General features: G+C 36.4%; 1 protein-coding gene and 1 pseudogene across 1 annotated transcript in view; one reads left to right on the forward strand and one right to left on the reverse strand.

Moving 5' to 3' along the window:
- Nucleotides 1–3,787, reverse strand: part of LOC139747412 (polypeptide N-acetylgalactosaminyltransferase 10-like) — a 44,467-nt pseudogene extending 40,680 nt beyond the window's left edge.
- Nucleotides 3,788–5,438: 1,651 nt separating this feature from the next.
- Nucleotides 5,439–13,361, forward strand: part of LOC139747465 (gamma-tubulin complex component 2-like) — a 28,808-nt gene continuing 20,885 nt past the window's right edge. The window contains 7 exon segments of the mRNA XM_071659828.1: nt 5,439–5,463; nt 5,466–5,542; nt 6,708–6,778; nt 8,079–8,243; nt 9,043–9,235; nt 11,833–12,019; nt 12,853–12,996. Coding sequence (XP_071515929.1) covers nt 5,439–5,463; nt 5,466–5,542; nt 6,708–6,778; nt 8,079–8,243; nt 9,043–9,235; nt 11,833–12,019; nt 12,853–12,996 — 862 coding nt within the window.

Consider the following 13,361-nt stretch of genomic DNA (forward strand, 5'->3'; position numbering starts at 1 on the left):
GTACTTAATGAGGAAAATGAAAAACTCACCTGAAAACAAGACATCTTTGAAGGACAGATCTGTCTCCAGCCCTCTTGTACTACAATATTTCATGGCTTTGTAGTTGGCTGTTCTGCTATACTATGTCCTGAAAATAATAAGCTTAAACAAAAAATGGACAAAAAATCAAAAAACGAAATAAACAACACTTGTAAAATTTTTAAACAAGGTTTCCCTGTAGAGTACCATATTCCATTTGCAAATATAAGCTTTCATAGGATCCATTTTGTCAGCATGCAAAGTTTACCATACTGCCTTTACCATTATTATTAACAGCAACTCTGGTTAGCTATAAAGTACACCTATTCACCCAGAAACCAGATAATAGAACTACTTACAAAAAATAATGCCACATACCAATCAGTTCAAACAAACACACATGAAAGACATATGCTCAAACAGCTTCCAAAAACATGATTTGCAAGAAGATGTGTAATGTGAACATGTGAAATCCAAAAATACACTATGTAATACTTATACACTGTATCATCCCATTTTGAATCTTCCTCCAAGGTACATCAAAGAGAATAAATTGCTTTATTCAGGCAGGTTATCTTTCATGAAAAGGTGTATTTCTTATCCCATATTTTAGCAGAGTAAGAACTTATCTTTAAAAGGGTTCTGTTTTTGTAAGACGGTTATGGGAGAGAGAGAGAGCCTAATATTCCTATGTGAAGACATGGTTAACAATATCAAGCTATGGGTGCCTGAAATGAACTAAGCTGGCCTGAACTGGTCTGAATTTGTGCATGACAGTTATTCTGAAGTGTAAGGTTGTTTAATGATCATTTGAATGCTCTTGTATCCGGACATATTCCAAATTTGTCTCCACACTTTTCCTTTTTCCCTAAACTCAATTCAGCTCCGTTGTTTAAATGTATCTATTCTCCAGTGCAAATAATTGCATTTAACATGATCCTATCTTTGATTTTGATGATTAAGCATTCTTTTCAAAGTCCCCGTTACTTTGTTATTAAAGTCCATATGTAGGGGCATTCATTTACTGCCAATTTTTTGCATCACCCTAAGTAAAAGAAAATGGACTTCATGGTTCTAAATGTACAAATCATAACTAAATTATTTCCAAACCTTATCCAACCAGCCCACTTACAAGTTCTTTTCTTGACTTTCTAATGTGAAAAGAATGGTCATGCAATACATTCTGAAACCTTAAGCAACATGGTAAAACATAGCTTATTCTCTTTACTAAAACTAGACATGAAAACAAGTTGTCTTTGTTCTACATAACCTACTGACATTAAAACATAATAATCAACAGCATGGTAATTATTTACTTTTCTTCAACTTCATTAGCAGATTTATCAACTTTTCCTATGAAGAAAAAAGTATTACAATCATAAAAACAGTGGCAAAAAATTATGGAATCCATTCCAAAATAAGATTTAATCCAATGTGAGATCCAGTTCCTTAATCGCTCCTTCTGTAACCATATCTAATTCTAAACATGGCATTCTTCTACACCTACTAAAAGAGATAAAGATATGAATGGTTTTATCAACTGATTAGTACTTCTATTAGCCTTTAATTAAGTTAAAATTACCCCAGATACTCAGTGAATTAATGCTACTCACTAGATATCTAAAGAATAGTGGTTTGCTTTAAAAAAATGAAGGATAGATATCCTATTTGATCTGTACAGAAAGGGAGCTCTAAAATCATGAACCCCACCCTTCCCCCTCCCCATCTCTTGACCTCTACAATCACATTACTTTTTAAATTAGTATATGCTGTCCACATTCATTCCCTCAAAATTTGATTTATAACTCTCATTCACAACTCTTCTGCAAATAAAGTACTTCGTTACATCCCCACTGACAAGTTTCTTTTTGCCTTCATGTTAAGGACACTGGTTGTGCTATGGTTACAACTTTTCAGGAACTGTTCCCTATGTGTTATTCATTTCTTGCTCATTTATCTCCTCTAAATACTGCTGAGTTGAATTAAGCAGAATGTCCTTGGATCAACTTTCCCAGGAACGTCTGGAAATGTTATATTTAACCTCATATTTTCCTCAATGGCTGGAGAAACAGCTTTTCTTATATATGACTAATGATGGATTGGATGGATCCCACATTTTAGTCACAATTTTCCATTCTTCAAACTCCTATCCCCAATACAGTCGTTTATATATCACAGTAAAAATTTGGTTTATGGGCACCTCATAATCAATTTCTGAAAATAAGGGAAATGCATATCAAGACACCCAACAATAAGCAGAGATTATTTAGAATACTAATCTTCAAATGAAAATAAAGATATTGCGTAATTAGAATAAAACATGATGGGATTATGATAATCGGGGAAAATAAGAGGATAATTTGACAAAGCCTACGAAAACCTGGCCTCGATTATTCTGATGTATATTTTAGGATGGGGTATTAAATATTTGCAGAAGTGAAAGGCATGCACGGGATAGAGTGAACGGAAAAGATACGGTATGCAATGGTTGACGTGCTATTAGTGGAATGAGCCAGGGAATGTGAAGCGTCCGGGGTAAACCAATTAAAGGCCTGGCAGTGTATAGGTAATTGGGATTAGAGTACATTACACATGACAGCTAGAGAATAGATGTGATCGGATGTGATATATATATATATATATATATATATATATATATATATATATATATATATATATATATATATATATATATATATATATACCTCGCAAACGCGGGAGACAGCGACAAAGTATAAAAATATATATATATATATATATATATATATATATATATATATATATATATATATATATTCTAATGAGTACACGGGGGAAAATGAAACACGATATGTTCCCAAGTGCACTTTCGTGTAATAATCACATCATCAGGGGAGACAAAAGAGAGAAATATAAGTCAGTTGATATACATCGAAGAGACGAAGCTAGGACGCCATTTGGTAAACATGCTATTGTCCAAGACCTAGCTTCGTCTCTTCGATGTATATCAACTGACTGTTATATTTCTTTCTTGTGTCTCCCCTGATGATGTGATTGTTACACGAAAGTGCACTTGGGAACTTAACGTGTTTCATTTTCCCCCGTGGACTCACAGGAATATCTTGATCACGCGCAAAATTGTGATCCTTTCCAATATATATACATAAAGTTCTCAATCTCAAACAGAGGCTGTCTGGAGAATAAAGTCATTTTTACTGTCAGAGGGTTAGAAGACATAATTATCAGTCATATTTCCAGTACAACAAAATCATTTAAGGTAAATCTCACCCACAAAGAGAAGTTTGATGACGTTTTCGTAATTTCTGTTTGTTCAAGGGAGACTCAAGTGCTTGTTTCCAAGTTTCCTTAATTTTACCTTATATTACATTTTCTTTAGTATCATAACCTTCCTATCAATTACCTAATATCGTAGAAAAAATGCAAATCGTGCTTCACATGTCTGATTCCTGTGTACCATAAGTCAACATATGTTTTTTCTACTTTATTTCCTCCAGTAATGTCCTCAGGCTACACATTTACAATGTTCACTAAGAAAGGAGTAAAAACTTTGTAAACTGGATTTACACTTCCCCTGAAAATCCTACTTGGTTAGAAGTCAGGTCATTACAATCAACCTACCTAGATGGGTGGTTGTACCAGTTAACCTACCCACAGCCAGTCCTCTCCTTCAACTGACTCCTTGCATATTACCCGTCTCTCCAGTCAAACCACATCTTATGGTGGCTTTTCACCTAGCAACCCATTCTGTCCATCATTATCATATCAGAATTTATCTCCGTATCTAGCGTTATCTGTGTCATCGCGACGAGGGTAGTAGATGCTACAAATACACGATACGTATGTCTCCTGGAGCATCAAAACAAGCTCCATATTTAAGGTGAGGCTGCGTATGGTCTCAAAATTATTCTGAACTGAACACTGGTTATATCTTGATGTTGAGGATCATATTGGATATAACTGTCAACACGTTTTCAACACGTTTAGGATCCAAATAATCAAACAACCATCGAGACCTTTCGTATCAATAGAACTTAATTAGGATTGGATTATTTTGTATATAATGCAAGGAGGCTAGTCTACCTTCCTTGGCAAATTGTTTTTGAAGAAAATTCTCATAGGGTTCTGTAGAAAGTAGTAGAATTAATCAACTAATTGCGTTCGTCTCCTGTAAATTGCGAAGTACATTTAGATAATCCTGTACAGTAGTCGTATGTAAAATGTATAATCAAAAGAAGAAACAGATATACATGAAGGTTAGCAAGTGAAAACAAGTAGCTTTAACATTAAATTCTGAAAACGAATAAAAAATGGAATGTGAGCTGTAGGGGGTGGAGACCTGATCATGAACACGAATGCTTTATTGGACAATAATGAAGAAACTCGTAATAAAGAGCGGCAGTAACCGTTTAAGAACATCTACAAATGAATATTACTCAGAACAGCAAACTTGTAAAAGTTCCAGCCACCGTGAGTGGTGCTGGTGCTGTCCACACACGCCAAGTACCGTGGTGAGGTCAGTTGTGGGCCTCGCCAACCACACCAGTTGTCGTGAGGTTCTCAGATCCTGGCTTCACGAGCTGTCATCAGTGAACTTAATTAACCACACATACAAATAAGGTACAGTGCATTACGCTACACACTGCTCATTTTGTCAAACTTCGAATATTTTCGACAGCGACGAAGCCTCGGAGGCACAGAGGAGGAGACTGTGAGCGGTTGATCACTTACAAGTTGAGACCATTCATTGGATTGGGTTAGGGAAAGGTAAAGCAAGGCATCAGTTCGAAGACTTGATGGTAGGAGTGTGTGGGAAGCTGTAAAGATGGTCAACAACATCTTCCCCTATGAGGGGTCAGGTCTAGTTATTACTTGATAGTTCAAGTGAGATTACCATGGAGGCCCATAGCCATGGTTTTAGTAAAACCCCTTAATAAAGATACTAACGACCCAACTAGACAACTGAGCATTAGAAGAAAAAATCTTCACCTGGTCCCCTTCCTTGCTCTTTTGGAAAACTATGATTGGAGGGGAGACCGACCTGCTTCTACCCCTTTTAGTCACCTACGACATGCAGGGAATACGTGGACGTGGTTAGTATTTTCTATCTTATCACCAGCATATATATATATATATATATATATATATATATATATATATATATATATATATATATATATATATATATGTGTGTGTGTGTGTGTGTGTGTGTGCTAGATAGTGGATGAATGAACGAGCGTTTGTAAATGGTACCCTTTGTTCCCCTTAACATACTGGAATAAGTTAAAGATGTGCAAAGAAATTATTGATCCAGTGCCTGTAAATGGGACAGGAATTAAAGACATTAGACATATGTATATTGATAGTTTATAACCGACTCTCTTTTCCTGCCGGAAGAAGTGGCACCGCAGCATTGGCCAGAGATGTGGCACAAGCGACTTTGTTTTGATGAAGATGGCGGGTAAAGTTGTCTGCTGCCGATAATCGTCGCGTCTGTTGTTTTTCGTTATATTTCGTGAAAAAAAAGGTAAGCCAAAGTCCGAATTGTCAGGATGATCCTTCTATACTATTCTGTGATGTGAAGTCAGGTTGTCATCTAAGTAATGCAGTCACTTCTATTTTTGTAACTGGTAAAACAGAAGGATCTATGAAAGCTTCACCTTCCTTTTCATTGCCAAAATGTTTAGTAGAAATACTAACATAAGATTGGTATCCTGTTGGAGATTGCGTGGATGCTCAGTCTTTCTGTTAACGTTGACATTTGTCATCATCTGTTTTATGCTCAATCTTATGTTTGACTGGTATAATTCGACTCGTCTACTTTATTTATATATTTATTATACTTAGTCGCTTTCTCTCGCGTTAGCAGGGTAGCGCAAGGAAACACGAAAAAATGGCCCAACCCACCCACATACACATATATTTACGTACACGTCCACACACGCTCATATACATGTGTATATGTACAATGCTAGTGTTGTTTAGAGCAAGGAATATATAGTAACACTTGCAGAGCATGAATATAATTATTTTGTGTTTAAAAGTTATATTGGAAAAGGTGATAGTAGTGTATTGATTTGTGTTTGTATAAGTAAGAGATGTAACCTTTAGTGCTGTATTCTGTTTTGTAATCTTTAGGATTATTCTTGTTTTTGTATGAAATGCTCTGCTCCCCACTGAGAACAAGCCAGGAATGAAATGTGATAATTTGGTTATGGTGATATGATAAAAGAGATAAGAGAAGATGATAAAGAAGGTATAGTAATTTGGGAGGAAGTTGAAAACCTGCCATATTAAAAGGAGAAGGTCATGGCTGTCAGGAAGAACACTGAAAGGAGAAATAGTTTGAGTTTAGTGGTGTAGGCAGGGAAACAAATATCGCAATGTGGCCAGTGGCCTTATGTTGATTATATGATGCTTGTAGCTTGGTGAATATTTCATAATGTAGCAAAAGGTGGGAGGTTCATATACCCTGTGAGTTCTCAAGAGCAGAAATCAGATTAGTATCAGTAAAAGGGGGAAGAACCAACACAAGTGTGGGAGATGAATCAAGGTTTGGAGTCAGATTGGGAGAGTCACTAAGTAGACAACTCATTTTAAGGAAGTAAATAAGTCCAGAATTTTATGTGTGTGAATATGAATATTTATAATTTCGTAAGAATTGTTGTAGAATTTACTTTCCTTTATTTCAGAATCATCATACATTAATCATGAGTGAATTCAGGATTCATCACCATGTCAGTGAACTGTTTTCCCTTCTAGGGTAAGTAGCTTGTTATGTTTTCTTTTTGATAAGTTCTTGTGCATTTATTGAATGACTTGTTGTAAGGTGTAAAAGAATGCTATTGGTGGAACTTTGTTTGCAGTAGATGACAGTAGGTTTAATAGGTGTACTTTAGATACATTTTAGTTATATATTCCTCTGTATACAGTTGTTAGGAGTGATCTTGATGCTTTTGATGTGTAATTCTCGAGTTATCCTGAAATATTGTGAAAGTAAATCAAAATTGGAGATATTATGCTTCATCTAGGGGATATGAGTGTAGCAGTGTCAATCCCATCACCCTGAATATTCAGCCACTCCCATTCAACAAATGTCCAACCATACTGGGCACCACATATGACGTACATACATCATTTGCTCTCTCATCTTAAACATTAACAAGTTAAAGAAGCTCTGAAGTCTCACTGGTACCAGTTTTGGCCAAGAATTCCTTAGTATCCCTCTGCAAATAGTTCATGCGTACCACCCTTAAACTGCATCTCACCTGCCTGGCATCATCACCGTCAAAATCAAAGGTAATAAAGCTCTAAACCATGCAAAACAGAGCACTTAGAACAGTTATAAGCTGACTGACTATCTATCTGTATATTTCTCTGATGCATGTTCCCACCTGAAACTCCTCAGGAGGGTGGCCATGGCTGAAAAGTCTCCATAACTAGTGAACTCAATGCTTCTTAGCATTTAGTGCTTCACCCTTAAGAGGCCACTGGCAGAGGGGTAACTCTAGTACAGTGTTTGCAAAGGCCCCTACCTAATGTTCCTCCTGACTAACAACCAGAAATATTCAACACCTGTACTGCAAAAGAAAAGTACAATCTTACCTTAACATGCTTGGCACTCGCATTTTGGCAACAGTACTAGACCCCTTCCACCCTAAATACTTTATTACCAACCATGAATCCTTGATTAGAATTAGAAGAGTTACCCATGCTTTACACTTAAGCATAATTACAGATCTGCCATCCCCTAACAAACACAACATAGCAAAACATATACACACTTTAATGACACAACAGGCACTAAACAACCACCCTCCCAACCAAGTGTTATGCACCACTCTGAAGCTATTTGCCCCAGGCATGTATGACACCATCCATTTCTCCAGCTTCAAACACTGAAATTCAAATTAAATTTACTGTATTAGTAAATCAAATGTATTACATAGAATTATGGAGCAATATTTAGCAGGATGCATTACTATATTGTAAAAGTTTTAAGGAAATATTCACTAAAAATTGCATATGTGTGTAGAGTGTAAGATCAAAATTTATCTTCTCAGAATCAGATCAGATGCTGCTGAAAGGTACACAGAGACCCTGAGTGAATCTGTCCAGCGGTTCATTAACACCCAGGTGTCAGCATCCAGTGCAGTAAGAGTATTGGCAGAAAGTGCCCCCAACCCACAAGCCTTCCTCAATAAATATGATGAACTCAAAAGTCGCAAGTAAATAGTAATTTTTCCTATTTTAGTAAAGTTCTTCATAAAGGGAATTTAGACATAATTCACAATTTTGAATGAAAGTTTTAATGATTTGGGAAGTATTTGATATATTAGTGTTGTGATGTGTAAGGATTTCACTTTCTGTGCTACGTTTGTATATTTATCTTAGGGTAGTATGTTATTTTCAGACAGTGATAATGTTGGTTTATTGCTCAGTGGCAAGCAGAATTTGCTTAGTATTATATGTCATACTCTCTGAAGAATTGGGTATTTCATCGTGTGACAGCCGTGTATCAGTTAATCTCTGCTTTAGGAAGATGGAGGCTCAGATCAGGTTAACTCTTGTGGCCTAGTTATTGAAGGCCAAGGAGTACAAAACCTCCACACTCCTAGAAGGATGAGGCATTATAAGATATCTTTCCTTTTTAGTCAAGATAAAGACCTTGAAGAAGTTGATCTCCTCTTTTCCAGGTGTATAGAGGCAAAAACTTTACTACTAGATGGAAGTAATGTTTGAGCTCAGACCATATACTGTTTTCAGTACTGCTGTGCCACTGGCTTGAATTTTGTATAATAGTTTTGGGCTCAAAAATGGGAGAAATTTGACTTGTGGTTATTTGACATGTAGACAAACAATATTTATCTGTATGTGGGGAATTTTACTCTCAAAAACAAATAAAAGGTTTTTTCAAAAAAAAGTTTTTCTTAACTTTTTGAATGTGCACACATAAAACTTGCATGTGCTTACTTGAAAAAGTAGATGATATTAAGTATTGTAATACTTGAACCTGATTTATTATAGTGTCCGAGACTTGGATCCGTTGGTGGTGTTTTTGAGTAGTCTAGTGCAAGATGAAGAAGTAAGGAAAGCAGTGGAAGGCAGTTCTAAGCTAAGATTAAGAGAGGATGGACTAACACTCACCACAGTTCCCTCCATTGTATCAGATATTGAACACGTTGCTGAGACAAAATTATCCAAAGATCAACTAAATGAGGTTAGTTTTTTGTATAATTTTCACAGCAGTAGTGAAAAAGGTCTTGTTAACAAGTCATTCCACAAGTAGCATATTATTGCCAGTAATTTTTTTGCAAAAACTTTATTACATCAGGTGGCTGATTCATGTGAGAAACTGCAGAAGCTGGTGACTGAGTTTGGTAAAGTGTGTGGAAGAAGAAAGTTGAGAGTAAATGTGAATAAGAGCAAGGTTATTAGGTACAGTAGGGGTGAGGGTCAAGTCAATTGGGAGGTGAGTTTGAATGGAGAAAAACTGGAGGAAGTGAAGTGTTTTAGATATCTGGGAGTGGATCTGTCAGCGGATGGAACCATGGAAGCGGAAGTGGATCATAGGGTGGGGGAGGGGGTGAAAATTTTGGGAGCCTTGAAAAATGTGTGGAAGTCGAGAACATTATCTCGGAAAGCAAAAATGGGTATGTTTGAGGGAATAGTGGTTCCAACAATGTTGTATGGTTGCGAGGCGTGGGCTATGGATAGAGATGTGCGCAGGAGGATGGATGTGCTGGAAATGAGATGTTTGAGGACAATGTGTGGTGTGAGGTGGTTTGATCGAGTAAGTAACGTAAGGGTAAGAGAGATGTGTGGAAATAAAAAGAGCGTGGTTGATCAAATTTATCATTGTGCTTGTTGCAGATCAAGGTCATTGTTTGTGTTCTTGCATTTCCATACTTGTTGATATGTTCATAATGTATTTATGTTCATTAGTTGAACTGTAAAAGCATTGTATTTATAAGTTTTTTGCATAGACAAAAATCACTTTAGCATTAGCAGACTGTTGTTAGTGAATTCCTTAACTGTTTTCAACCCTAAAATGATGGGAAGGAGAAGGAACTCTGAAAAATTCCTTTGTGAATTGATTCAATGGCATGTGAAAATAAAAGGAAATGTGCCTGGTGGAGTGCTAAGTTAATGAGAAAAGGGATTTACTGACATGTGACTGCTTGAGATAAGAAGGGGGAACATGGAAACCTCATTTTTTTTTTTTTTTTTTCTTTCTTATATACTTGGTACAGTACCACAAACTACAATTATTTCTTGTGCACCGATAGTTAGATAGTGGATATGACCAAATGAGGCCATTCACATTCAGGAACTTCTCACTCCAAAGAAGGTTATCATTTCCCTGCTGCTGGAGGTAGTGCATCTATGAAGCTGCAGGAGCATCTTCAGTGAAAGGGATCCTCGGGTTATTTGATAATTATAATGATTAATTATATGATAGTGATAATGATAATTGTAACAATGATATTAACAGTGTTGATGAGAACAGAGTAATGTATACATTTATATATGTATCAAAGACAAAGATGGGTTGATTGTAAGTTATGAAGATGTTACATGATTATTATAATGTACAAACCCTTGGACCCTTTATATTTACTCCTGTAACTTAAGGTTGCACTCCATGCAGGAGCAAATAGAGCAAATAAGTGATGGGACTCTGGAACAAGAAGGTCCTTCCCAGGACAGTACTCATATCCATCCATTGACGATGATACACCCACACTGAAAGAGATTTCTCATTCACAGTGTAGCCATTTGCAGACAGTGTCTAGTCACCATGGTAGGTAGACATAGATAGCATTGTTTTATTGTGAACAAAGTAATGAGGAGTCTGTCTGTCTTTCTATATCTTGATGCCTGTTCCAATTGAAACTCCCTCAGTTGGGTGATCATGGTAATAGAGTCTCCATAACTAAAGAACTCCTGTGATTCTTCCTAACCTTTAGTGCCTCATCCTTAATAGGCCACTGGCAGAGGACAAGTCTTGCATAGTGTTTGTAGAGGCTCCTATCCAATGTTCATAATGACTACTTCTATCTAATAATCCTACCAACTGCTTCTATCTAATACTTCTACCTAAAAATCTTGCCTAAATGTTCCTACCTTCTGCTCTCTACTGCTCCTACCATTCTGCTAAAAGGCAAGGTTAATGCATAGTACTCTGCAGGAAAATCTTGAGTTACAAAGAATAAGCTGCATGAGTCAAGTGTTGTCAGGTGTTACACATGACAAGGAGAGATTGTATGTTTGTGGACAGAATGCCAGTAGTCCACATGTTAGTGAGGCAGAAAGAAAAGACAGCTACCTTGGTCAGAGGAGTGCAACTTGACAGCCACTAAAGTGCTGGCTCACCAAGTAGATGTCACTAACCCTCCTGATACCCAGGTGGATAGTAATGGTAATACACCTTGGTCAGTGGCTAGATGGCTAGAAGTCAAAAGTATGGAGTGATTGAGTAATTTTGTAGCATTTTACTAGTGCTTTATTATATGTTAAGGTATTAGAGATGATGTTAAAACATGATCAAAATGCAAAAACATATCTAGATTGATAGCCAGATACATTTGTTAACAGTCCTAAAGTTAATGTGATTTAGAACAACAGTACTTGTCTACAAATGGGAATTGTACTTTCCCTGCTGTTTTGCTTAAAGAATAGGGAAGGTACCCCAGTTCTTCAAAACTGGTATCCCAAAATGTTGCATGTGTGGACTTGATCTACCTCATGGATATGGGAGAGAAGTTGAAGTATGATAGATAAGTATTTTGTGACTTTTTTTCTTTTCTTCCACAGCTAAGAGACCGATTATTAAGGGAATCACAAGTCATGCATGCACCCAGTGAAGCTTTGCGGAGTGTAGAAAGAGGAGAAAAAAGAACTGTGCATTTGGGACCACCAACTCCAAGCTGGTTAAACAACAGACCATATCTTTCTCTAGATTTTGTCAAGCTGGAACATAGACAAGATATTGGGGCACTAGGTAAGTTGAATTCAGTGACAACTTTTTATGCATTAATTTTTAATACACCACCCTTATTCAGATGGGTCATTGAGCTATTGCCTTCTTCATACATAAAAGGAATAACTGTTTTGTCTTGCAAAATGTAGGAGGGGAATGATATGTATTGCTTTTATAAATCTATTTTACATTTCTTTTTGATGCATATATTAACATCATATATAGGTATTCATCTATAAGCCACGATTTATGAAGCATGTTATTTGTATTTGTATTCAAGCTTCTGTAAAAGATGTTCACTATTTATACCATATTACATTGTATTTTTTCCATTTATGTGTTATATATAGCATCCATGCTTAAGCTAAAAAAAGTGTGTACCACCATTCATGTTGCATTGCTAATTACAGGTGGTGTATAGACAGAAGTTTAAAGGCTTCATGAATACAACATAGGAATACAGTATCACTGATTTTGTTTTGTATTGTTGGCGTTATATATGGAGAAATTTGAGTGACAAGTTTTGTAGATTTTGTCTGACAAATAAGATGTACAAAAACTGGGACGAGAGTGAATTGACAGCATAAATCACTGAAATTGTATATGGGTGAGATGATTACCTGTGGGTTTTAATGAAATATAGGTACTGCATGGTTGAGATACTTTCCTTTCCATTGCTACTGCATAATGAGGATTGTTTGACAATAGTTTAGCTCTCCTCAGACACACTCAGTATGTATGTGTGTTTATGTATATAAGAGTTTAGGTGATTTATCTTTAAAGTTTAAACTTTGAATTTATTTTTGAGAATTTCCTGATTAGGCAGTTAAAGAATTTTGTTTTCTATTTTATAGGAGAAGTTGCATCATCATCACAGGAGCATCAGCTGATTGAAGATATATTATGTGTAATGATGGGGGTTGAGGGGATATATATCACAGTCCAACCTCCTACCAAGCCATATGATCCTCCAGAGTTCTCAGTTGATCCCTCAGTAGGTAAGCAATGCAGCCAAGTGTAATAGACTTTTTCCTTCATATGATGTCTTTCAAATGTTATTTCAAATACTAATGCTGATGTTCAAACATCCTTGGAGTAAAATAGTATCATGAAGAAAAGATATATATAATATGGGGATCCTTAGCTCTTGTTGCATTTCTTTGTGAGCTGCATTGATGGGTACCTTAACTTAAATAGCTGAGCATCACAACTAAAGGGTCAGTTTAGAGATCGCTTAGTGGAGTCAGTAGTGTTTGTGGGGAGAGCAAAGAGGGAAGGGTTGAACCTCGTTATGAAAATTCACTAAGTGACACTTATTGCATTAGGCCTGGCACCAGGAATAGATGAAGGCAAGCAAGTATGA

This window comes from Panulirus ornatus, chromosome 68 (genome assembly GCF_036320965.1).
Source record: "Panulirus ornatus isolate Po-2019 chromosome 68, ASM3632096v1, whole genome shotgun sequence".
Lineage (NCBI taxonomy): Eukaryota > Metazoa > Arthropoda > Malacostraca > Decapoda > Palinuridae > Panulirus > Panulirus ornatus.